Source organism: Myxine glutinosa, chromosome 2 (assembly GCF_964187855.1).
Source record: "Myxine glutinosa chromosome 2, kmMyxGlut1.1, whole genome shotgun sequence".
Classification (NCBI taxonomy): Eukaryota; Metazoa; Chordata; class Myxini; order Myxiniformes; family Myxinidae; genus Myxine; species Myxine glutinosa.
This window is the reverse complement of record NC_136262.1, coordinates 41330508-41358324: the sequence shown is the minus strand read 5'-3', so window position 1 is coordinate 41358324 and position 27817 is coordinate 41330508. Positions and strand designations below refer to the sequence as shown.

Below are 27817 nucleotides of genomic sequence, written 5' to 3'. Positions count from 1 at the left end.
CTTCAATCCCACTCCTCCCTCCAGGTCTTTAAAACAGCTGTTCACCACCATCTCTTGTCTTCCCCCATCGAAAACCTTGATCTTTTCTACCCCCGGTAATTCACCCGAGTCCTTGCAGTGTTCATATGTTTTATTCCTCTCCCACCTCCCCCCAAGTCCTCCCGATGTCCCTGCTCTCAAATGTTGTGTGTGTGTCCTTCCCCCTCTTCCCCCTCTCTTTTGTGTCCTTCCCCCTCTCTCCCCATCTTGTCTGCCGCTCCCCTTGTTTTTTGTGTGTCGGTTTGTCTTTTTGTGTGATTAATGTTAGCTCTTTCACGAGCCTCGATCTTGTATACAAAAAAAAAAAAAAAAAAAAAAAAAAAGTGGTTGGATTGAGAACTTCAGGGGAAAGTGGCCACACAAGATTGAGGACACTGAAAACTTATGATCAGAAAGAAAAAGAATGGGAGGGGATTGGGATGGATACGACAAGGGAAAATGAAGTTGGGCACTTGTCAGCACAAAGATAGATGATGCAATGCTTCAATAGGCCTGCCTCGGCCTAGTGTTGCTTCAATAGGCCTGCAAATGTCTTAAAAGCAAATGTGCATGCCTTTGTTCATGTTGATGTCACAGGGTGAAGAGCATTTAAGCTATACGCAGAGCATGCACGTCTTGTGTTTCCATCAGCAAATCTGTACCGAGAACCCGCTCTCCGCTCAGCTCCTTGAATGTGTGAGAAATTTTAAGTTTCTACCCTCAATTTTCAACATGAGCTCTGTACAGTATTGTTCTATTCAGTGCATGTGCTTTAAAACCAGCAGGAACAACCACCAGGTGTAAACACATGCGCAGGCTGTTTGACAATTTACAGGTATTATGATTACCCTTTTATTGTGACATGTTGTGCACATCCCACGTGATTTCGCCATCTATCCACGACATCCACTATGTCTACAAAATGCATTTGACAAATTTCAAGCTCTGGTTAGAAATTTTTATTTTCATTGCCTTGTTACTGTTTAAGAGGGTAATTAACATTTGACCACGACGTTGTTTATGCTTGTGTTTCACCCTCTTTTCAATCTCACTTGTTACTCTGCATTTCAGCACATGCATTTTGAGGAGGAAAACTTGTGGATATGGGTAACACTCACAAAGGCAAATTCCATCAAAAAAATATTAATTTACATTCATTCCTCTTCCCTTCATACACAGTCCCATTAAAGTCTGAACTGTCCTTGTATCATTTCACTTGCGGTTCAACTTGTATTGTAGGTTGGCCATATTTTGTTAATTCGCCTTGGATGAGCCAAAAGTAAATCGTCACCGTCGGCTTTGTTACAAGTAGGTTGGGTGATGACAAAAAGCACAATTTCTAGGCCTTTCTCAGAGGGGGTTATAATTAATGCCAAATAGATTATCAACAAACAGTGTCACTCCCTACATTACAAGATGGGGAAAGTAACTGATGAAGCACCTGAACAAGAATGGGTTTCTTAATGCAAAATGTCATTTCAGGGCTTGTGATGATCTAATCTTGCCAACAATAGCAACCTTTCTCAACGTATCAGGTATGGTTTCAGCCGTTTTGATTCTCATTGGCATCGGCTTTATGAAAGGTACACGATGCCAAATTGGATCAAATGTTGTCTTATCAAGGGCAGCAACTCAAATTCCTTTGGCATTTAGCTTGTTTGCACGTTTGAACAAGATCCAAAATATAGGAATTCTGTTGGGACTTGCATTGAGAGCAGGTTTTCAAATACAGGGTATTTCAAAAAAAGGGGACTATTTTAACGTTTTATTGTAGAAAAATTACAAGAATAGCAAGCTCAGTGATCCATGGATGGTAAGCATACACCATGCCATTTTCAAATCACTAATTATGCAGCTTGTAGTTTACATTTTCAATGTGTGCGCCACCTCTGTTCAAACAGGCGTTGATCCTGACTCCGAAATTCTCCACAACCCGGCTGCAAGTGGCTGGAGTGGTATGTAGCGTGATGGTAGTCCTCCACCTCCTGCTTCAGGCCAGCAACTGTTCAAGGTTTGTTGGTGTAAACTTGACCGTTGGCAGCATCTCAAAATAAACAAGCGTTACGCCTAGGTCCCCCGTCGGTGAAGTGATGTGAGTTGACAAAGTGGAAGACGCAGAAAACATGCTATGATATGATATTTCGCTCACAAGGTTCAGACATAAATGGAGGCGGCCATCTTGGATTTTGACGTTGCGACCCAATTTTCAATAGCGTTCTTCCTTATGCCTGGATACACCCACACACCAGATTAGAAGTTGGTACTTCGCTTATTTTTCAAGATATCAATCTCACAAGGTTCAGACATACATGGCGGTGGCCATCCTGGATTTTGACGTGGCGACCCAATTTTAAACAGCGTTCTTCCTTGTGCCTAGATACAGCCACACACCAGATCAGAAGTTGGTACTTCGCTTATTTTTCAAGATATTTCGCTCACAAGGTTCAGACATATATATGGTGGCGGCCATCTTGTATTTTGACGTGGCGACCCAATTTTCAATAGCGTTCTTCCTTATGCCGAGATACACCCACACACCAAATTAGAAGTTGGTACTTCACTTATTTTTCAAGATATTCATCTCACAAGGTTCAGACATACATGGCGGCAGCCATCTTGGATTTTGACATGGCGACCCAATTTTCAATATCGTTCTTCCTTATGCCTAGATACACCCACACACCAGATTAGAAGTTGGTCCTTCGCTTATTTTTCAAGATATTCATCTCACAAGGTTCAGACATACATGGCATCAGACATACATGGCGGCGGCCATCTTGTATTTTGACGTGGGTTGCACCCACACACAAATTCGAATGCGGTCCTTCGCTTACGCATGCACGCCCGCAAACACGCACGCCCGCAAGCACGGACGGACACATGGATGGAGGGAAAACCATAGTGCCCTTTTCGCTCCGCTGTGCGACGGGTGACAAAAATCCAATGGATTCAAATCTGGGCTGTGGCGGGCCCACTCATGCGCTGTGCACAGGATGATGACACGATTTTCCAAATAGCTGGTGGAGCAAGTCGATGGTTTCACATGCAGCGTGGTGGGGCACCGTCATGAATGAACCATCCAAGATCATGTGCTTGTTAAAGTGGACATCTCTCTGACCATTCTCAGAGAGCCTCCTCAGCGTCGACGAGTCTGGCATTTCACTCAGGCCAACTGGCATGGTCTTCAAGCAGCCATCAATCATCTGGACTGGTCTCCCATCTCTACCGCCTCTGACATCAACTCATCCTGGGAATTCTTCCAAAGTAAATTGCTCTCTCTCATGCACAGATTTATCCCGTCTCGTCTTCAGTTGTCATACCCTTCCTCCCGTCCATGCTACACGGAATCTTGTGGTGAGGCTATTGCCCAGAAACAACTTGCTTTCGTCTCCTGGAAAGCAAATCCAACGGAAGGAAATCTCATTTCCTTTCACAAAGCCCGAAAGAAGTGTGTGTCCACCCTCAGGAGAGCCAGGAAACTATCTCTCCGTTCTCAGGACAGAACTCTCTTATCTGTCTCCCTCTTCCAAATCCTGGTGGCGTCTGGTCAAATCTGTTTCTGGTGTTTGTTCCCCCTCCATCCCCTCCCTCACCTCAAACGGCCACACAGCTGACTCCGCACATGAAAAAGCTGAATGCCTCAACTCTGTGTTTGCCTCTAAATCTTGTGTCCCAAACCCATCCCTCTCTGTACCCACCGTACCCAGTCGTACCCAGCTGCTCCTGGACTCTGTGTCCTTCCCTCCTGACAAGGTGGAAAAGTTTCTGTCAACCCTAGACTCTGATTCTGCAACTGGACCTGACGGCATCAGCCCACGGGTCCTAAAATCCTGTTCTTCCGCTCTTTCACTCCCTCTATCTGTTCTCTTCACCCTCTCTTTTGCTCAAGGTCATCTGCCATCTGCTTGGAAATCTGCCAACATCACCGCTTTGCACAAAAAGGTGCAAAAACAGATCCCAGCAACTACAGACCAATCAGCCTTCTCCCAATTATCAGCAGTCATGGAATCCATCATTGCTTCAGATATGAAATCTTTCCTCTTCTCCAATGGCTTGATCTCTGATCATCAATTTGGTTTCAGACCTGGTCACTCTACTCTGGACATGCTGCTTCTGCTTTCTCAGCAATGGATGGAGGTCCTCAATGCCAAACAGGAAATTAGAGCTGTCTCCCTTGACATATCACGTGCCTTCGATACGGTCTGGCACCCCGTTCTGCTCACCAAACTCTCCTCTTTTGGTATCCATGGAAATCTCCACGCATGGCTGGCGGACTTCCTCTCTAGTCGGTCAACGTGTGGCCCTGAATGGGTTTCTCTCATCTCCTCTTCCTGTTCAGGCTGGAGTTCTCCAAGGCAGTGTTCTGGGCCCTGTGCTTTTTCTGGTCTTCATCAATGATCTCTCTGACTCTCTTGAAAATCCTCTCTTATCTCTTTGCTGATGACTCTACTCTCTGTCGCTCCATTCTTCATCCCTCAGATCGGCAGTCTGCAGCCTCCCCAGGTTGGTGGTCTTTCCGTCTTCTACCGACTCCTCTCTGGCCTTGCCCTCCCAGCTCTCTCTGGGCTCTGTCCCGCAAATATTCCTACAGGTCGCACAAGATCTGCCTGCAACCCTTTTATGGTTAAACTGCCAAAATCAAGACTCTCTGCTCACCTTCACTCCTTCATTCCTCTTTTCTCCCGCCTCTGGAAGAAACTCCCTCACTCTCTTCAATCCCACTCCACCCTCCAGGTCTTTAAAACAGCTGTTCACCACCATCTCTTATCTTCCCCCATCCAAAACCTTGATCTTTTCTATCCCCGCTAATTTCACCCCAAATCCACTTTTTTGAAATACCAACTTCTGTCCTGGAAGTCCTTGGTGTCCTTGTGTTTTATACTTCTCCCACCCCCCCCCCCCCTTCCCACCGCCTCCTCCCCCCAAGCCCTCTCCCTCCCACACATCTCCCTGCTCTCAAATGTTGTGTGCTCTCAAGTGTTTGTGTGCTTCCCCTTCTCTTGTCTTCCGCTCCCTCTTTTTATATATTTTGTTTGTCTGGTTGATTTGTTTGTGAAGTAAATGTCAGCTCTTTCACGAGCCTTGATTCAGTATACAAAAAAAAGAAGAAATAAAAAGAAAAAAAAGTCCGAGTTGGTTTGGGAATAGAAGTTGAGCGAGGTCAGCATGAAATCGGCGTAAGACCTTGCGATCCCACTCGCCATTGACTGTCACCATCTAACCATTGGCTTCCTCGAAGAAATACGGTCCCGGCATACACCATCTGGCATTCAATGCACAGAAGCAAGTGGACTCGGGGCCCTTGAGAGACATCTCAGACACCTCCTCGGGAGGCTCAGCACACCAGAAGATGTTATGATGGGTGGTAGTCTCATTCAAATGGAAGTGTGCTTCATCACTGAACCACAAGTTGATCTAATTTGGGTACCTTTCAATTCGGTCACTGGACCAATCGCACATTGTTGAACACCGCTCCTTTCCGATTCCATCTTCAGGCACTGCATGAAGTCATCATAGGGTACCGAAGGGGGGCCAGCGATGACGTGCGTTGATAGGGAGTACAGTCGGACCCCGCTATTCGTGGATTCCGCGTATTCGTGGGTGATAAAATGCAACTTGTTTATATATTCGGGGAAAAGTGTCCTGCAAATTTGCGGTTTTTTTTTATTTGTGGCAGTGTTCCACCAAATCATAATAATAATAATAATAATAATAATTCATTTATTTTGTATAGCGCTTTTCCAGAAGCCCAAAGGCGCTTTGACAGAGTGGAAAACATAATGCATAACAATACATGAAAACAACAATTGCAAAAAGACAAGAATCAATAGGGAAATATTTAAAGCAAAAGGAGGGAGAAGGAGAAGAGATAGTCAGGGGTTAGATGCTGTGGGTTGAATGTTGAATGCAGTGTTGAACAGGTGGGTCTTTAGTGATGTTTTGAATGTGGTGAGTGAGGAGGAGTCTCTGATGGTGTGAGGTAGTGAGTTCCAGAGGGTGGGAGCAGCGATGGAGAAGGCCCTGTCCCCCCAGGATCTGAATTTTGTCCGGATGGGGGGGGGGGGGGGGGGGGGGGGTCAGGAGGTTGGTACCAGCAGAGCGGAGGTTGCGGGTAGGAGTGTGTCTGGAGAGGAGGTCAGCCAGGTAGGATGGGGCCAGGTTATGGAGGGCTTTGTATGTCAAGAGGAGGATTTTGTACTGGATTCTCTGGGGGATGGGGAGCCAGTGAAGCTTGTAAAGGACGGGGGTGATGTGGTCACGGGTCCGGGAATGGGTGAGTAGACGGGCAGCGGAGTTCTGAATGTATTGGAGTTTATTGGTGATTTTTGAGGGTGAACCATAGAGGAGGCTATTGCAGTAGCCCAGACGGGAGGTGATGAAGGCGTGGATGAGGGTTTCTGCAGCCGTGGAGGAGAGGGATGAGCGGAGACGGGCAATGTTTTTCAGGTGAAAGAAGGCTGACTGTGATCTGTTTAGTGTATTTGTCGAAGGAAAGGGTTTGGTCAAAGATGACGCCAAGATTCCGGATGTGAGGGGAGGTGGATACTGGGATACCGTCGATGTTGAGGGCAAAGTTATGGGTGGATTTTGTGAGCGTTTTTGGGCCAATGATGATTATTTCAGATTTATCACAGTTAAGCATGAGGAAGTTGATTTGAAGCCAGGATTTTATTTCAGTGATGCAGTTTGTCAGGATAGAGTGGGTGTCGGTGGGGACGGACTTGGTGGAGATGAAAAGCTGGATGTCATCGGCGAAGCAGTGGAATTGGAGACCATGACGGCGGATTAAGTGACCGAGGGGGGACAGGTAAAGGATGAAGAGGAGGGGGCCAAGAACTGAACCTTGGGGGACACCTTGGGGGAGGGGAGCAGTGGGGGATTTGCAGTTATTGATGGAGATGAACTGGTGTCTGTCAGAGAGGTATGATTTAATCCAAGAGAGGGCAGTGCCGGTAACGTTAAAGGTGGATTCAAGTCGGGTGAGGAGGATGGTGTGATCGATGGTGTCAAAGGCAGCGCTGAGGTCGAGGACGAGAATGTTGAGGTTGCCAGCGTCAGAGGAGAGGAGAAGGTCGTTGGTGATTTTGAGGAGAGCAGTTTCAGTACTGTGGTTGGAGCGGAATCCGGATTGGAATGTTTCATACAGGTTATTGGCAGAGAGATGATGTTTGAGTTGAGTGGCTACAGCGCGTTCCAAAACTTTTGACAGAAAGGGTAGGTTGGAGATGGGTCTGAAGTTGTTTAGGGTGTCAGGGTTTAGACCAGCTTTTTTTAGAATGGGGGTAACAGCAGAAATTTTGAGGGAAGGTGCGACGATGCCTGTAGACAGGGAGGAGTTTAGTGTTGCAATGATAAGTGGAGAGAGAGCAGGGAGGGAGGCCTTGACAAAGCTGGAGGGGATGGGGTCAAGAGTGCAGGTGGCAGTTTTCATTCCTATGAGGAGTTCAGAGAGGTCAGTAAGGGAGATTGGGGAGAACCGAGACAGGGGATGGCAGGACAAGGGGGGGCAGGTGGTTGGAGGGGGAGCGGGTGCGGCGGTCGTCAAGCTGTTGTAGATGTTGTCAATTTTGCGTTGGAAGAAAGAGAGGAAGGAGATGCAGTTGTCTACTGTGAATGACTGGGTGAAGGTGTTCAGGGGGCGGAGGAGTTTGTTTATTGTCAAGAAGAGTGCTTTTGGGTTTCTGGAGCCAGAGTGGATAATTTGAGAGTAGTAGGCTGAGCGGGCGTGGGAGAGGGCATCTTTGTAGTGTTGTAGGTGGTCCTTGTAGGCTTGGGAGTGAACTGTGAGACCCGTTTTATTGCTGAGTCTTTCAAGTTGGCGAGCACGAGTTTTCATCAGGCGGAGTTCAGGGGTAAACCAGGGAGCAGAATGGGTGAAAGAAACTGTTTTGGTTTTTACAGGCGCAAGCTGGTCAAGGCAGGAGGAGAGAGTGTGGTTGTAGTAGTCAGTGAGGTCGGAAGGGGTGTGGAGGTCAATGAAGGGAGAAGTGGACATTTTTTCAGAGAGGGTGGATGAGAATGAGGTAGGTGAAAGAGCGTTTAGCTTACGGAAGGTGATAGTGCGATAACGTCTTGGTGTTGGGGCGGGGATGTTGATGGTCAGAGTGATGGCTAAGTGGTCAGAGAGGGTGAGGTCGGAGCCAGGGAGATGGTGCAAATTTAATCCAGTGGAGCAGACAAGGTCCAAAATGTGACCACGGATATGGGTAGGAAAGTCGACATGTTGAGTGAGGTTAAAGCAGGTGAGTAAATCAGTGAAGTCAGTGGTTATTGTTGAGTCAGTGGAGTCCATGTGGATATTGAAATCACCAAGGAGGAGGATTGAGGGGGAGAGGGAACATAGCTGGGTCAGAAAGTAGGAGAAGTCAGACAGGAATGGTGGGTGTGGTTTGGGAGGGCGGTAGACGACAGCCATGACTGACTGCGTGCGACCAGAGAGTTTAAAAGCCAGGTGTTCAAATGATGGAGCAGATGAGATGGAGATGAGGTTGGTCTTGATGTCTTGACGGTGGATAACAGCAATTCCACCACCTCGGCCCTCCGAGCGTGGTTTATTGACGTAGGAATATCCATTGGGTGTGGTGAGGTTGAGTGTGTAGTAGTCCAGAGGTTGTTGCCAGGTTTCGGTGAGACAGAGAAAGTCCAGTTTGTTATCCAGGATGTATTCGTTCAGGATGAGGCATTTGTTGTTGAGGGACCGAGTGTTGAACAGGGTGAGCTTGATGTTGTTTTGAACAGCAGGGATGAATTCAGGTGATTTAGCCAGGGTTCGTAGGCAGGAGGTGCGATCGTGTGCGTTGCTGTGACCAGGTGCGCTGGGACGAAGAGTGAGAGTGCGCTGAGCCGACCAGAGGACGGGGATGGAGTGACCTGATTGCAAATAAACAAACTTACGACCGGAGCCACGGTGAATGTACCTAGGTCGTTGGAGGAGTCCATTTGATTTGATGGCAGAGATGCATGATGGGGTGGAGTGGGTATTGAGCAGAAGGAGCCTTGCGGCGGAGTACCGCAGAGCCATGCCAGGCAGGAGCAGAGAGACGAGACAAGGCCAAGGTTGAGGAGGTGAAACAATGGTCCCAACCCACGAGAGCGGGCCCGAGGAAACGAAGGAGCCAGGTAGGTGAAGCCAGGAGCAGAGCCGGGACCAAGCAGAGGGCAGGCAGGAGCAATGAGACGATCACGAGGCCAAGGTTGATCACGGCGGGAAACCGCCACCAAACCGCTGCGATGGTCACAACCCACGAGAGCGCGCACGAGGAAACAGCGAGCAGGCGAAGGAGCCGGGCAGGCGAAGCAGGGAGCAGAGCCGGGGCTATGCAGAGGGCAGACTCAATGGCCAAAAAATCTGCACGACCACCAAAAAAGAAAGCAACTGACAGTGGCTCGGTCGAAGAAGCGGCGAGCATGTGACGCCTGCGTCCTCTTCATACCGGACCGGAAGCGGAGGATCAAATCATGTTTTTTTTTCCTATGGGCGGCCGTGGTCTGCAAATTCACGGTTTTTCAGGGGCACAATTTTTTTTTTCCACGAGCTGCAAGGTTGACAAATGGTACAGGTATTTTTGAAACCAATCTTTTACCAGCCATGCATAAAGCAGCTGGACAAACGTAAAAATACATCGACAAGCCGCGAGCAGGACCTGCTTATACATTCACTGCTGTGTGCTTTGCGTTTTCATGGCTTTCGCGGCCACAAATCTTAGCGACACTATAAGCGTGGGATATCCCACCAGATGTGCAAATAAGTCAACTCCGCGAATTATAGAATACAAATGCTTCATTGAATATACAAGGTGTTTCAAAAAGATGGACCCAATTTGAAATCGCTATATCTCTGCAACCACGAACCGCCCATAAATGAACCTCTTACCACTTGAAAGGGTGGGGCATAGAGTTTCAAATGATCACCGCTAGATGCCTCTCCCACCGCACCAACAGCCTCTAGCCTCAGTCGTTTGCAAGATGGCGACCCCCCAACACAAGGCGTTTTGCGTTCTGCATTTCAGCAAGACTGAATCCATAATTGCGGTGCAGCGTGCGCTTCAACGGCGTTTTGGCATTGATCCGCCAATGCCAAAGAGCATTCATCGTTGGTACCGACAATTTCAGGAAACAGGCTGTTTATGTAAGGGGAAGAGCCCAGGGCGACCACGCACTTCAGAGGAAAACGTGAGAAGAATTCGAGAGTTTTCTGCGTAGCCCGCGCAAGTCCACTCGTCGTGCCAGCTGAGAACTTGCGATCCCTCATATGACTGTCTGGCGTGTGTTAAAGCGACGTTTAATCAGGAGTCCATACCGGTTGCAACTGGTACAGGCTCTTCGTACAGGTGACAAAGGAAAGCGCGTAGAATTTAGTGATGCGATGTTACAGAACATGGAAGACGACAGCTTCTTACCGCGTTTGATTTTTAGTGATGAAGCAACGTTTCATCTAAGCGGTAACGTTAACCGTCACAATGTGCGCATATGGGGACTAGAGAATCCACACGAAACTGTAGAGCATGAGCGTGATTCCCCGAAAGTGAACGTGTTTTGTGCCGTTTCTCAAATATAGGTTTATGGCCTTTTATTTTTCGAGGGAAAAACAGTTACGGGGCAAACCTATCTCGAAATGCTGCAGAACTGGCTCTTTCCACAACTTAATGAAGATTCCGATGACTTCATTTTTCAGCAAGACGGAGCACCGCCACATTGGCACCTGCAGGTTCGACGTTTTCTAAATGACACACTGCCTCAACGTTGGATTGGTCGCACGGGACCCCAAGACTTGGCGCTACACTCTTGGCCCCCAAGATCCCCAGACATTACACCCTGCGACTTTTTCTTGTGGGGATACGTCAAAGACCGTGTTTTTGTGCCACCATTAGCGACTAATCTGGATGACCTCAAAAACAGAATCACGGCAGCGGTGACTTCAGTGACAGAAGACACTCTGAGAGACGTTTGGGACGAATTCAACTATCGTCTCGATGTTGTCCTTGCAGCAGGTGGAGGGCACATCGAGCATTTATAAAATGGTTCGTAAAACTTGATAACTCATTAAACCGTTTGTAACTTTTTGTGTAATTGTAACATGTTGCCATCGTGAAATATACTGCTTTGAAATTGGGTCCATCTTTTTGAAACACCCTGTATTACTGAAATTAGCAGATAGGCTCAATACGACATCAACCGATAACATCCCCCACATAAATGTCAGGGGACTCTCCCCGCCCGCAGCTACCCACAATGCTCGCAATCCTACATATACAGACTGTGTCCTCGATCATTGTTCTCGTCCTGTTGCTTTGACCTGTGTTTTTGAATCGCTCTGCTCATCGTTCAATCATGGCTCCCAAGCGCAAGACCAGTGCTAGAGATGCGTCGACTACAAAGAGGCAGAAGAAAATGATGAGCCTCAGCAACAAATTGGAGCTGCTCAACCGGCTTTCAAGAGAGAGTGCGGCCTTTGTGTGCAGGCATTATGGCGGCAACAAATCTACCGTTCGCTACATACAGAAGAAGGAGAAGGCAATTCCTGACAGTATTTCAGCAAGCACTGTATTGAATACGAAGGTGGTCACCCATGTCCGGATGTCCACATAGAAAGGATGGAGAAGACTCTCAGCATATGGATCGAGGACAACTAACAAAAGAGTATGCCTTTGAGTGGACCTCTCATTCGTGAAAAGTGAAAGATTTACGATCATCTGTCTGGCGCTGGCGCGGGTGGTGCCAGCACAAGTGAGGCACCGAGCGATGATGGTACAAGCAGCACGACTTCATTCATTGCAAGCAGGGGATGGTTCCATCGTTTCAAGGAGTGGTACTGCCTGAAAAATGCGAAGCTCTCAGGGTAGCGTGCCTCCACGGACCACGAGGTGGCAAAAGAGTTACCTGCTCAACTTGCGAGGCTGATCGAAGAGAAGGGATGCCTCCCAGAGCAAGTGTTCAATGCTGACGAGACTGGCCTCTTCCAGAAAAAGATGCCCACGAGAACTTTCATCTCGAAGCACCAGGAGACAGCATCGGGATTCAAGTCTGCCAAGGACCGGGTATCTCTTTTCCCCTGTGCAAATGCAGAAGGGGACTTCATGCTGAAACCCATGATGTTGTACTGTTCACTGAACCCGCGTGCTCTCAAGGGCAAGAACAAGCAAACTCTGCCCGTGTTTTGGAGGGCCAACAGGAAAGCCTGGGTGATGGCAGAAATCTTCCTGGACTGGTTCCATAATGGTTTCGTCCCTCAGGTGGAGAGGTACATGGTGGACAAAAACCTTGCGTTCAAGGTTCTCTTGCTCCTGGAGAACGCTCCTGGTCCACCGCGGACATGGACATGGCTTACCCTAATGTTGAGGTGATCGTCCTGCCGCCCAACACCACCACCCTCATCCAGCCACTCGACCATGGTGCGATTTCAACGTTTGAAACGTATTACACAAGTCGCACATTTCGCCGCATTTCGGATGTGATTGAGTCTGACCCAGGGCTCACAGTCAGGCAATCTTAGAAGGATTTCAACATTGCCCACTGCATTGGTGCCATCAAGGAGTTGCTGGGTGAGGTGAGAGCCTCCACCATGAACACGTGCTGACACAACCTGTGGGCACAGGCAGTCAGAAACTCCACTGGCTTTACAATAACAAAGAAGAGAGGCATGTGGTTGTCGGGTTGGAACTGCAGTTGGGAGGGGAAGGATTTGATGACATGCGGCCTGAGGAGTTGGAGGATCTCCTTGCCTCTCATGGCGACAACCTCACCGAGGAGGAGTTGGAGGCCGTTACAACAGTTTCTGAGGAGGAGGAGGCGGGCAGTGATGAGGAAGAGGTGCCGAGGTCTAACCTCACAGTCCAGTTCCTAGGCGAGTTGCTGCATGACATGCAGGCGTTTGTTGACAAGTTGGAAGATGCTGACCCAGTCATGGAGAGGTACCTCAAGTTCAAGAGGGGCTTGGATGATTTGCTTATTCTCAACAAAGAGCTGCGTCGAAACCTGCGGCAATCTGCCAAGCAGCAGGAGGTAATCTCCATTACCCATTTCTTCAGCCCTGCTCCCTCCACCTCAAGAACATCAGCACCCTCTCCTGCCACCTTCTCAGTGTCCTCACCAGCATCCTCAACTGCTCCATCTCCTGCTTCTCCTCCCTCAGTGCACGACGTTGCAGGACTATCACCTCACAGTTCGAGGATTTCATGGGATTTTAATTCATCACCATCATGATCATCACCATCACCATCATTTGAAAGTTGCGTGTGTTTGTAAAAATTTTTTTTTTTAATGGTACATAATGGTGTTGTGTTCTTTTTTTAGTTTCACGGTGCGGTATGGTTAAGCTGGTTAAACACTTTGAACAAGCGTTACGCCTCGGTCCCCCGTCGGGGAAGTGATGTGAGTTGACAAAGTGGAAGACGCAGAAAACATGCTATGATATGATATTTCGCTCACAAGGGTTCAGACATACATGGAGGCGGCCATCTTGGATTTTGACGTGGCGACCCAATTTTCAATAGCGTTCTTCCTTATGCCTAGATACACCCACACACCAAATTAGAAGTTGGTACTTCGCTTATGTTTCAAGATATTCATCTCACAAGGTTCAGACATACATCGCGGCGGCCATCTTGGATTTTGACGTGGCGACCCAATTTTAAACAGCGTTCTTGCTTGTGCCTAGATACACCCACACACCAGATTAGAAGTTGGTACTTCGCTTATTTTTCAAGATATTCAGCTCACAAGGTTCAGACATACATGGCATCAGACATACATGGTGGCGGCCATCTTGTATTTTGACGTGGGTTGCACACACACCAAATTCGAATGCGGTCCTTCGCTTACGCATGCACGCACGCCCACACGGACGGACGGACACACGGACGGAGGGGAAAACCATAGTCCCCCTTTCGCTCCGCTGTGCGACAGGGGACAATACACTGTAAGCGCATTCCTTAAAAAAATTGTAAATGGTACCTGGTTGTCGTTTTTTTGTTTTGTAAGCATTTTTTATGAAACTGTAATCATGTGCATTTGCGGGCGAAAACATTTTAAACTTTAAAAAGTTTCCTCCATTAATCAGGAACCGCCGGGAACCTTTAACCTATCCCCCATTTAAACAATGTCGCAGCATACATTCGTGGATTTTCATCGACTTTCGAGGATTATCGTCAACAATCGCAGATTTTCGCGACTCCGGAACCTATTCCCCCCTTTTTCCATTGAAACAATGCCCCACTATTCACGGTTTCGCAATTCGCGGATTTTCCAGGAATGTATCCCCCGCAAATAGCGGTACTTAGTAGCGGCTACATAGCGGTACCCACTACCCACAGTACTTAGTTTTCCCACAGTTTCTTAGTTTTCACTTCTTTCTTTCTTGTTTTCTTGTTTGTTTGTTCAGGCGATATCTCAGCCATTTTTTATTTTTTATTTATTATATATTATTTATTTCCTTTCTCATCTGGGCATTATCTCAGGCACTTTTTGAGCTAGGAAGCTGATATTTGGACACAACAATTACCAAGTGATGTGGCTATAAAGAATATTTTTGATTTATTGATTAATCAATTAATCATTTATTGATTAGCCAATGGCTAATTTTTTCGATTTATGACCTATTTAATTCGTTTTCAAAAAGTTACAGCTTCGGATGAAACACTGGTGGTTGAGGTATGCTATTAGCCAATTGATTAAGAATTATTTTACGATTATTACTTATTGAGTTAGCCTGGTGTTGGCTTCGTGGTTCGGGTGCCGGCTTGGGATCCTAGGTTTGAATCCTCGTCGATCGCTGAATTAATGCCAGGGGGGTTTGACTCAACCTGTCGTCCTTCCGAGGTCGGCAAATTGAGTACCAGTTCACTGGTAATTCCCTGTGTCGCAAGAGGTGACTAACAGGGTTGGCGGCAGGAAAGGCATCCTGCCATAAAACATTGCTTAAAAAGGGGACCACGGTGCACGGAAAAGGCCAACCCCTGCACTGCAGGAAAAAAATGGCCTCTAAAGATGGTTCTATTAATTATTGATTTCAATTATGCAATTAATCAATCAATTATTGTACACCTCTCCCTCCCAATACCGTGTCTGTGAGCTGCACGGAGGTATCGATGTTATTTATTTATTTGGCATGGGGCGGTGTACTTTGAATGTTTCTGTACTTGTCATGTCATTGAGAGTTAGTTTATGCCTTACAGATATGATGTAGGGGTAGAGCTTGAGTTCAGAAGTGGGAATGCAACACACAGATGAGGTTGAGATCGCCATTTCCTGGGAATGCCGACCATGGGATTTCTTAGGACTTTCCACAGCAGAATATCTCACAAGATCGATGTTCCCTTTGTCCTTGTTAACACTTGGTGGGCGGCCACTGTAGCCTTTATTTTTATTTTCAATGCTTCCATGTGCTTGGAAGTGCTCCACAAACCACTGAATGCTCCCATTGGAAGGTCCATTATGGCTGTGAACATTGTAATACTGACACAGTATCGTCGGCGCATCTGCACGTAGGATTTTGTCTCAAACCACAATGTACCGATTTTGACTTTTTGTTCCACTGTGAACACCATAGTTGATGTAGGGTCCTACTGACTACTTGTTAGAAATGGCATACCAACGAGAGAGAGAGAGTTAGAGAGTTAGATAGATAGAGAGTTAGAGAGATAGAGAGTCAGAGAGACAGAGAGTCAGTCAAGAGTCAGTCAAGAGTCAGTCAGAGTCAGTCAGAGTCAGTCAGAGTCAGTCAGAGTCAGTCAGAGTCAGTCAGAGTCAGTCAGAGTCAGTCAGAGTCAGTCAGAGTCAGTCAGAGTCAGTCAGAGTCAGTCAGAGTCAGTCAGAGTCAGTCAGAGTCAGTCAGAGTCAGTCAGTCAGTCAGATAGAGATAGAGATAGAGATAGAGATAGAGATAGAGATAGAGATAGAGATAGAGATAGAGATAGAGATAGAGATAGAGATAGAGATAGAGAGAGAGAGAGAGAGAGAGAGAGAGAGAGAGAGAGAGAGGTATAGCATTAGAAATGACATGAATAGGCTGCTCGATTGGTGCACTTTTTTTGAAACACCCTGTATTTCTGGATATTGCTGTCGCTGACATCTTCATCGACTTCAAATATTTAGGTTGAGAAGGATCACCAAAATCTCTGGATTTGTCCTCAAAAAAAGTCGGGTTAATGCCATTGTAATTGCTGTGTTAACAAAAACAGTTTGGCGCAAGGCAGCTCTGGAGCACAGATCATAATGTTAAGGCAGGGATGTCAACGAGGAAACTCACCTCTGATGTACACAATGCAGTTGGTGACTTGCTCATACCACATGTTAATGCCACAAACAAATTATATGGGGTAAACTGAAGGATGTCAAATTCAATGACAATGAAACTCTGTTGAAGATGCCCAATAAGAAATGCGCTTTATCCTTTCTGCTTGAGTGCTCGCTTGGCTCTGAGATGCAATTAAAATAGATTATTGAGCTTCTTATTATTGAGCTAAGCCAACCTGGTGTTGGCTTAGCGGTTAGGGTGCCGGCTTGGGATCCTAGGATCCTGGGTTTGAATCCCGGTCGATCGCTGAATTAACGCCAGGGGGGTTGACTCAGCCTGTCATCCTTCCGAGGTCGGCAAATTGAGTACCAGCTTGCTGGGATAAATGATCACGGTGTGTACCCCGATTTAGAATAGGTACACTGTATCCCTGCGCATCGTATGAGCGCGACCAAGGGTTGGCGTCAGGAAGGGCATCCGGCCATAAAAACATTGCCTCAAACAGGGAACCATGATTTGTCATGGGGCCCGCAAGGCTAACCCCCGCTCTAGCGGGGAAAATGGCCTTAAAAACGATCATTCATATATATTCATATTGAGCTTCTACCTTGTATTGGTAGTTCGACTGTCATGATGTGGAAAGGCAAAATAGCTTTTCCAAGTTTTCAGGTGACAACAAATGGGTGTTAAATGCTTTTTCAGATCAAGTGTTCAACATCCAATCACGCTAAACTACAACGGCAATAAGTGCAGTTACAAGTACAAGCAAAATAATTCAGGAAAGTTAAAAGAAAATGTCAACAATAATTTATTAATTTGAGTCCTTTGAAATGCGAGAGAGATAACAAGCAGGTGGATTGGCAGGAACCTGTGACGCACGCCAACCCCTACCCACGATGGTACCATGGGTGTGCAAACTGTGCCGGCCACGTTGGCAATGTTAACCTGGACAAAAAGACGAGCTCGTGTAACGATGGAAAGCACATCATTGTGCAGATCTGGTTGATGGCATTTAGCTGACAGTGGGAACAGCATGCCATCCATTTCCCAGATTGGTAAAAATCGATGAAGATAACCTTTGCCTTTGTGCATTTTACAATCTTCTCTGCCAATTTGTCATTTTGCTATTCAAAGAATTTAATGTCTTACTTTCATGTACAATCTTTTTTTTTCTTCTTTTTTTTTCATGTACAAACCTCGTGAATTTCAGGGCAGGAAGCGATGAGGTCGTAATGGCTCGTGTTAAAGAATGCACTTCAGCTGTTGCACAGCAATGCGGTTTAACTATCGTCGGCAATTAATGCGAAATCAAAGGCCACAACAAGGAAAAAGCATTTAAGCAAACTAAGAGTTGCACAAAGCCATTATCAACGGAGGAGGATAAATTTATAAAGGCTGAAAAAGGTGCATCTGTGCAAACATCAGCTTTTACAAGACAAGAGTGGAGAACCGAAGGGTTGGCAAATGTTAACACAAAGGATGATGCTTTTTCCCATTGCTAGCCAAACAAGAATCTTGTAAAAATAGAGTTAATTGAACGAATATACAGATTTGTTCAAGTCACATTGCTTGCTGCAAATGATGACTCGATAAATCGGGAGACTTGGCAATATTCATCAAGTTTGACAAACCCGGCGTACCGCCAGCTACAAACGAGTCGCCACGTTCCCAAATGGGGCTTTATTTTTGACCAAGTCTCATTACTTTGAGGAATAAATCCTCCAGAAAGACGATGCAAATATTGATGGAAACGAGCAGAGTTCAATTCTTGGAATTTCTCTCAACGAGTGTGATGCGAATATAAAAGCAACGACCTTTTTGTGGTAATGGAGAGTTGTGCAGTTAGGCGAAAACTAAATGTGCTGTTCAGATTCCCAACAAGCTCGGTATTAAAAATAAATCCCCCGAGTTTTGTAAGTGTCCGCACCACATGCCAGACAAAACAGGCCCGATCATTCCTCTGCAAAATTCCAATATTTCTTAATAGCTGTGCTATTCTTGTGGTATCTTTTGCTCTTCTTGATGGAGTTCCTCTCTCTCTCTCTTCACCATAATTGTTTTTAAAACTGTGGCATATAATCAATTGTATGTCACAAATGGAAGAGTTAAGCAATAGGCAAAATTTATACCCCCAAACTCCTTTCACCACCATTATTACTCCCAACAACCCTCCCTCACAGCCACAAATATTCTGATAGCCCAATTTCAATTAAGTCTTTGATAACGTGTAACAATTCCTGGGCGGAAACTTCCAGTCCTCACCTAACTCTATAACCTAAGGAAAGACAGTAAATGTGTAAATACAATTCCTGTAAATATATATTTAAGGCTAACAAAATAAATAATGGAAATAAATGTTTGCATGAATAGATTATAGACAGTTATAGATTATAGACATTAAATGCGTATGGCAGTCACCAAAATCTGCGGTGCACAGCGAGTGTCCAGGCTTGTGATGTGCGGGTGAGGGTGGAGTGGTTTCTGAGATGAGGCACTCGACTTTAATGCATTCGATTATATTTTGGTGGCATTACTAATGATTTTCCTCACAGTCGAAGGAGGAAGGCTGAGCATACGAGCAATGTCCACCTAACACTCCCCCCACACTAGAATCGCTTCACCAGTATCCATTTTAATGTCCAAACTATTAATTTTACGAGCATTCTGGTAGGCATCAGAGCTGGAGAACCTGAGGGTCGTTTACCACTCATGATAAAGGGTTTTGGAGAATTTGTCACAAAATACACAAAAATTAAGGTCAGACGATACCTCTCACTAGTACAGTACAGACCACATGCCTGAAGGTGAGAGAAGTCGTGCACTGTACATTGAACTTCCACTTCCTTTGTGCGCCAACACAAAATATATATTTTAAATTCCACGTGAAAAAATGTCATTTCAAAAATTACGAGGCGTAAAAATACAATTGTTCAGTACTCTGTCGAAGGCATTAAGTTAAAAAGAACGTAAATATAATGAGTGCAAATCGACTAATTAATAGTACACATTTGTACAAACCCAAAAAATATATACAGTAGTTTATACAGCATTGAGGCTTCTATAAGCACGAGGTGACGGAGTAGAAAGGTAACAAATCTATATATCGGGAGAAGTCGGGCAACAGAAAGTCACAAACGCAAAGGAATGAATGAAAATGAAAAGAAGAGGAAGTGGAAGGGAGGAGAGTTGGAAATACCGCAACCGACAAATAAGAGGACTAGGTTTAGATACGGCAAGGTTCAACATTATAAGTGCATCTGTGCAGAAACGCACTTCGTACCCGCGTGTGCACTGTGCACATAAAACAAAACGCATATTTTGCTGAAATGCAACCCAATAGCCTTCCTGTTTAGCACTCTGATCGATGTGGGAACGTCCATAATCACTGATAATCTAACGGACACATCATCCCACTCCCTATCCACAATTACACATGCCATGCTATGGCACTGGTTGTATTTTAGCTCAGCAATTTTGCAGTCACCTCACACTGAAGAGGATGAGGAATTTTCATTGGAAATTTTCTAAGGATAATCGGACCTGTACCTTGTGGAAGGTAATAATAATATTGCAAGAGGTGTGACATCTTGTGCGTTTTCAGTTTACTAACAAGGTCGCAAGTTGAAATTACTCATTACAAAATACATGGGTATTTAATTCAAGTTTAAAATGCACTTAGATGTATGGCATATTTACTCACCAACACAAAACATGACATTTAGAAAGTTTGGCATCAACCCGGAAGCAGCGTGTCCGTAACGTATTGCTGGCAGTTTAAAATATCCCGCCGGTGCGGTCTAGATGTTGAATACCTTACAAACATGTCAAAATAAGGGAAATATACCGCGTGTTGAATGCCCGTAAAATACTCCCACAAATTTTGACCACATTTTTCATGGGCTTAGGAAATTCCTACTGAAATATGACCTCAGAGCGAGGACATCAGACCCTGTAGTGGTTGTAGTTTTGCATCCACTGAACAAGGAACATCTACATGTGACTGTCACATGTGCGTCAGCATTGCTAAATCTGCAGAGCAAAGTTTCCAAAGTTTTCAAATTTGTTACGAAAAGGCATCAGAAAATTATAACGGCTTTTTTCGCCAGCAAGCGGGTCGAAAGAGCTTGCCGATCATGCCAAACTACCCAAGGCCAGCGGAGACTATGCAAACCCTTCTCCCTAGATTTTCAGCGGTGAACTGGATGCATCGTTCAATTCCAAAGGCACTTCCCAAGCGAGAGATGAGTGCATGTAACATTTTATTTATTTATTTAATTCAACCCCTGGATGGGGGATGACAGGAGATGGTGGAGCACCAAATGTTTGAAACTCGAGGAAGGAAGAGCGGAATTAAACAGCCTCAGGAAGGTGGTCCTACAAATGAAAGAAGAGAGGAAAAGAAATAGTTGAGGTAGATGGGCAGCCCAGATTTTTAGTGTTTAACCAGGAATAACATGTACATCCTGCAGATTCCGGGCATGATCTGACAGTTGAGAGAACAGATGAGCTAAAGCAGAGGAAAGGCTGTAAAAAAGAAGAGGCCACCGACCTGTCTTTGATGAGATGTGAGAGCAGGACTTGCGTCTCATGCTAATAGCAGGATATGTCGATAATATTGAGATTTCAAGAGAAACATGTGATGATAAGACAGCAGCTCAATGAGGAGAGCAGTCCTCTGTTGAACTGCAGAGAAAGGCCTTGTAGACTGCTAGTAGTTCTGTTTATAAGGAATGACCTGAAGTGACAGAAGATGCCTTGTCTGTGGCTGGCTTTGGAGGCCATCCTTATGATGTGGTCGGCACAGGAGGTCATGGATGACGACGAGGCCTCAAATTTCAAGAAATAAACTTTTCCAGTGGTTGACCAAGCAAATAGATAGGTGGGTTCTTCTGACCCTCCTAAACTGAGCAGCGGAGTGTGAGATTTTCATGGGTTTAAGGACATGTTTCATATAAAAGAGCAGCATCTAATCAATTCCAGACCAGCAGAGAGTGACGCAGCTACAGTCTGCGTAGCAGTGGGATGGGGGTAATTGTACGACAATGTCGTGTCATCTGCAAAAACGAAGAAAGGGCTTTCCAGATAATTGTGGAGGTCATTTACATAGATGAGTAACATGATTGAGCCCAACATGAATATAATCTATTGTGAAAAGGTTGTGTGCATTAAATTGGAGATTTATTTAATGCATGTATTCTGGTACATGCATTAAATAAAGTGTTAAAGCCAATTGGTGCGCACAGAACAGTTATAAACGAAATTCAGCGTTGGAAATGCTTATGTGCATCCAAACTTGAAATGATACATAGAGGCAAACCATAAATTTGAATTTCCACAACATGCTGAAAAGGCAGGTACAAGTGATGTCATTAACCGAGTTTATCATAAAGCCAATGCTTTGACTTCTGTTTGCCGAAAGAAAATGGCAAATATGAAAGACGACATACAAGAGTTATCTGGGAAATGTGGATGAGGCAAAGATTAAGGCCACACAAAAAAGAAATGTCCTATGATTAAATTACAAAACAAATAAACAAACAAGTAAATAAAACAACGCACTATTATATCGAAGCACTCAGGCAAAAAAAAATCCATCAACAAAGGTCAACGACAGCATTTGGCTGCAATAAAGGCAGAGCAACCTGATTTTTTGGATCCTTGAGGTTGAGGATGAGACTGCGCACTTTGCCTTTGTATTTGCTGTCCGTCGTCTGGCAAAGTACAAAAAGCTCCTTCTCAATGTGTGTGGACACCTTTCTCAGCTCCTCATCTCCAACAAAGATATCATCTGAATCATTGCATCTGTGACGGAGGGGTTGGTAAAAACGGCAACTGTGAGTTTCCAGAGTTAACTTGCAGGTTTTACTCTGAATTTGAAGACTTGCACCAGTTAACCCTAAAGTGCCCAGTGCACAGGTGAGCTAACAAAAGCATTGCAATCAAATTATACAACATAGTTCCCTCACAAGGAACTTTAATGCAGGAAGAGGCCATTGGGCCCATCAAGCCTGTGCAATGGTTGCCAATCTATGATTGTTTGTTCATGCTCATTCCTTTTTAAATGCTGAGTGTCAAGCAAGGAAGCGGCATGTAACATTTTTAAGGTCTTTGTTAGAACTCGGTCGATGATCGAACTGCCAACCTCCCAGAATCAGAGTGGACAAATAACTATTACGCCAAGTCTGGTCAAATTCCAGCAAGCAAATCTGGCTGCGAGTGATTTGGACAACTCAATATATCAATTTCCCTTCAACCTACAGGGTTGCGGCAAAAAGGGTTGGCGTCAGGAAGGGCATCCGGCCGTAAAACATTGCTTCAAAAAGGGGACCGAAAAACAACAACAACCACAGTTCCCGAAAAAGGCCAACCCCCGCTTGCGGGGAAAAATGGCCTCTAAAGGTGGTTTTTTCTACACGTGGATGGCAGAGATATTTTATGCAAAGTCAAACAAGTGCACTTGGGCAGTTCACAACCTCTTTTCACTGCAACTTTAGGCACCAATTACAGCTCCACCATGTAATCCAAAGCCAGTGTTGGCAGGTAAGTATTCATGACGGGCACAACCAAATGCAGAATGACAATTCTCAACAATGCAGAATCACAATAATTTATGGGCACAGCCAAAAGTTTTAATTTTACTTAAGAATAAAAGGCATCATGCATCACGGAACATGCAAACGTACACAAAAAATAGGATAGGCACTTTTATATTATCACATGGTGTTGGCCTAATGGTTATGGCGGCGGACTTGGGATCCTAAGGTCCTGAGTTTCAATCTCGTTGAATTAACGCCAGGTGGGGTTGACTCGGCCTGTCATCCTTCCGAGGTCAGCAAAATGAGCACCAGATAACTGCTTATAGAGAGCCATTGCATCAGCTGCAGACGCGCCCACAGAAAAATGATGCAACCAGCAGCCGGGTGGCTGCACACGAACCACCCACGATTATAGTAAATATCCAAAAACAAGATGAGTACAATGGTACATAGTACAGTGGATTAGTATGTGGTATCTCAGCCCTCAGCTATATATGGAACATGACAGCATGCTTCCCTCAAGGTCTTCAACATAGCTGCTCATCACCATCTCAGATCTTTCACAATGCAAAACCATGATCTTTTCTACCCTTGTTAATCCCCCTCCCCCACCGCAATCCATCCTCCTTCCAAATTTCCATCTTTCCCTTGTGAGAGCTCCTTTCTGTATTCATCTTGTCCACACAATGCATCCTCTATTGCCTCCAATTCCACCCCAAACCCATCATTGTCTACCTCCCTGTCTTGGCCTTCCACTCTGCTGTTGGTGTCCTCCACCCCCCCCCCCCCCCCCCACACCCTCTCTGCTGTTCCTTTTGCATCCTGATCCGTTCAGTGTACTCATACTACTATACTAGCTCTTCCACAATCCTCGACTAGGTATACAAAAAAATGCTTCCATACAGTTTATCAATGTATAGGTAGTGGATAAAAAATGGAAACACAAATGTAAAGTCACTTAATAGGATGTTGGGCCACCACGCCTGCATGGGCCGTGGCATAGAGCCCACCAGCGTCTGGAATTTTGCAGGAGGGGTGTGGCGGCATTCTTCCACAATAAAATCAATCAACTCACACTTGTTTGATGGAGGTGGAAAACGCTGTATTGGGCGTCATTCCAGAATCTATACTGTAAGAGAGCTGCTTGTCTGTATGTGTCGCCATTTTTCCCAGAGAAGCTGAATGGATTGTCATCAAACTTTCGGAGGTTCATCAGTGGTGTCAGGGAGTGTTTTATGAAAAATAAAATTGAATTTTTTTTAATCGCTCAAAAGTGCCTGAGCGTTGTAGCTATGAACCGACGTGAAAGGTAATATTAAATTATCCCCGATTTGTGTGTGTGTGTGTGTGTGTGTGTGTGTGTGTGTGTGTGTGTGTGTGTGATATTACAATATTAAATATAAATTTTCGTTGGTGGGTGCAGGGACGTGTTTTCGGCACCCACAAATTTTTTTTTCTTTTCTTCAAAATGCAAGTATAACAGTATTAGAATATCACTGGGCAATGCCAGGTACTCCTGCTTGTATCACATTAATGCTCAATTGGGTTCAGATCTTGTGAATGATAACGCCATGACATATGGATACCATCAGTGCCATGCTCCTCAAACCATTGGGCGTGTTCTGTGGCTAGGGGCATTGGGGGGGGTCTCTTCTAGCAGCCATGCTATCCATGATTAGAAGCAACTAGGCATATGCAGCATTTTTATACATGACCCAAAGCATGCTGGGATGCTATGTGCTTAATTAACACATGAGCCACACCCGTGTGGAAACCATTGCTTGGTGTCCCTCATTTACCCAGGTGTTCCCATTTTATGGTCTACTACCTGTATGACTTGTATGTTATGGGCCCACATTCTGTGGAATCCAAATTCCAGGATGACTGCACAATTCCCTCTTGGACTTAGTCTGAAATGGGTGCTTATGGATTGGGTCTTGTCCGTATGTCCGTCCGCAACCATATCTCGGAGATGTATGGACCAATTTTGTTCATACTTGGCACAAAGACTATACATGCCCGTATACATATGCAGATCATTTTGTTTTGCGATGCAATCAAAGATGGCCGACTGGCTGCCAATTTAGATGTAAACTAGAGCAATGCGACTGTGTCTCCAATATGACTCCGCATAGTCCCACAATGGGTAGATGCCCTCTTTCACTGTCGTAAAAATAAACGTTTGATTTTAATCCCTTCAGCTGTTTTCAAGTCTCACATTTTCACCAGCCATGACAGGTTTCACATCGATCGGTGAAGCACTTTCAGAGAAGGGATCTTTTGAAATATCGGCTTTCAAGCTAATATGGCTGCCACACCACATGACATATAACATGAAAAATGTACACACTGCATATGTATGGGTAGAGGATCACATTTGTGAAGTTTCGTGTTGATCGGATAAGGTTTTTTTTTGTTTTTTGTATACTGAATCGAGGCTCGTGAAAGAGCCGATCGTTTTTCTATCCAAGATGGCTGCCAAACCACATGGCCTATGTCATTATTTTCAAACTACATGCAACAGTGGTGCTCGATGATATTTGTAAAATTTCGCATCGATAGGGTAAGTGGTTTCAGAGATATAATTATTTAATATTTTCCTTCAATCCAATATGGCTGCCACACCATGTGACCAATGATGTTTTTGTGATCATCTTTTAATCGCCATGCCTAGTCAATGACAAACATAAAGTTGAGTCAATTGACTTGGTAGTTTGGGAGATGTTTTTATAAGGTTTTAGGTTAAATCCAATATGGCTGCCAAACCATGTGACCTATGATGTCATAAATTTAATATTTCAATACAAATGTGTCATAGTTCATGTGCATGCAATTTTAGATTTTTAGGATAAGGAATTTGAGTATAAATTTTTTGGCTGGTATACCATTCACCTATGCTTTTGTTCCCCATTGGGAGTACTTGACAATGTGCCAAGTTTCAAATTTTTCCATTCAGCAGTTTGAGAAATATTTTTTTAATTATTTGTGTTTATTCTAAGATGGCTGCCATACCACGTGACCTATGACATCACAATTGTGATAAAACATTCTGCATAGCTGACACTCCTACATTCTGCATGGGTGAAGATTTTATTTTGTAATCCGATCAAAGATAGCCGACTGACAGCTTTTAATTCCGTACAGCAAAATTATGAAAACCACGGGGGTTATGACCCTTTATGTCTTTTTGTCATTGTTCCAAATATGTTGAAGCACTTTTCTACAAATTATCATTTTGACAGTCTGGCAATGCGCTTGATTAGCTTGCTATGCGCTTTCATTCCGAAATTCCTACTTCCTCAATTCATGAAGTCATGATGCTATCATTGGAACCATCTCATCCCCTGTCCAAGTGGAGGCTGGAGTTCCCCCAACACAGTATTTTGCACCCAATTTTGTTCTTCATTTCTATTAGTGACATTAATGATGGACTGCAAACCCTCTTTCGTTTTGTAGACAACTCCACATTGTGTCACACAGTACCCAATCACTCAGGCCGGCATACAGAAGCTGCAGGTCTCTGCTAATCCGGAAATGATTTGACTCTGGTCTGACAAATAAAACATCTTGTCCTTCAATTCTGGAAAACCTCACAGTTTCACCCTATGGTTCCAGAAAGGTAGTCAAAGAACACACCTATCTATTTCCTTTGTCATCCACGAGAGGAAGTTTTGTATCTTGAACCTCTGGACCTCACCATCAGCCATGACCTTTTCTGAGCCGAACACTTCGCAAAGGTGGCCTCCAAAGCCAGCTGGAGATTGTCCTCATTCTCTACTGTTGTTGTGCTTTCCTCTCTCCCCCTTGTCTCCTGCTCCCTTTATTGTATGTTTCATGTGTGTTTCTGTTCACTATTACGTGTTTTCTGTGTTAGCTCTTACACCAGGCTAGACTTTGTTTGGAGAAGGAAAAAAAAAAGAAAAAAAAAAGCCATTGGTGAGGCGTCCTTGATCTTGGGCATTTATAATGATTTGTTCTCCATCTCATTTGAACTGACCTCTTCTTAGCTATTCAAAATATCCTTCTTTGTCTACTCCCAATCTGTCTGACTCATTTTAATACATTCCTGCTCTTTAGCCGTTTCCCCAGTTGTCGGTGTATATCTGGATATTTCGTTATATATTTTTATTTCGTCCTTTTTGCAATTGTTGGGGCTGTATTCATTGTTGTTTCGGTATCTTGTGTGACATCTTCCATTCACACTTGTCTTTCAAAATTGTTTGCTTGGTGTGTTAGGGATACCTTCTCTGGTTTGTTGTCTTCATGTTTGCTAACAAATTGGATTCGGTAGTCTGTTGCGCTTTTCACATACTCAGCCAATACGAGTCGTCACCATGTGCACTTGGTTGAGCTTTATCAGGTTGCTACTTCATTCTCATCTCTCAGCAGGTACATTCTCGGAAAGCACCGATTTTTGTAAAACATTTTGTGGACGTTGAGGAGTTTCCTTGTTTTGATATCCAGTTTATTGATTTCTAATTGTGGCCAGTTTATTAAATCCGCAGTTGTATTGGAATACTGGTATTGCGCATTGGTTTATGGCTTTGATTTTGTTCCTTGGAGAGAGGTATGTTTTCAGGATCAGGTTCGTACGATGCAGGTATTCTTTTGCGCATTTGTTTGTGACATAGTATTGTTGTATTTGTGTCAATTTTTATGTTGTCTGGTTGTATTGGTCTACCTTGTATAAATGGCCACTTACCATACTTATCTATGCCAAATTCCATTTGAATGTCCTCGGAGTACCATTTCACTAATTTGAGCTGTTCTACCAAATTTTTGTCATTTGGTGCAAATAGTTTTAAAGCATCCATGTGAAGTAGATGTGTGACCTTTTCGTCTCTTTAGACACGCTCTTAATTGATGTCAGGATATATCCATGTCATTGCTCATTAATGATGTTGCTCAGTGGGTCCAGGGACAAGCAACACAGGAGGGGCGAAAGGCTGTCTTCCTGGAAGAGCCCTCGATGCATCTTCACACCTGCTGCCTCGACATACCTACTTCAATCTTTCTTTCCAAGTGTTGG

At 44.8% G+C, this 27817-nt stretch overlaps 1 protein-coding gene across 10 annotated transcripts in view; it reads right to left on the bottom strand.

Annotated features, from left to right (window-relative positions):
• LOC137421852 (uncharacterized) overlaps nt 1-27817 on the bottom strand; it is a 265646-nt gene that overhangs the window by 63558 nt on the left and 174271 nt on the right. For all 10 annotated transcript variants that reach the window (XM_068108313.2, XM_068108318.2, XM_068108317.2 and 7 more), the window contains one exon: nt 21895-22054. In XM_068108313.2, coding sequence (XP_067964414.2) covers nt 21895-22054 — 160 coding nt within the window. The remainder of the gene's footprint in view (nt 1-21894; nt 22055-27817) is intronic.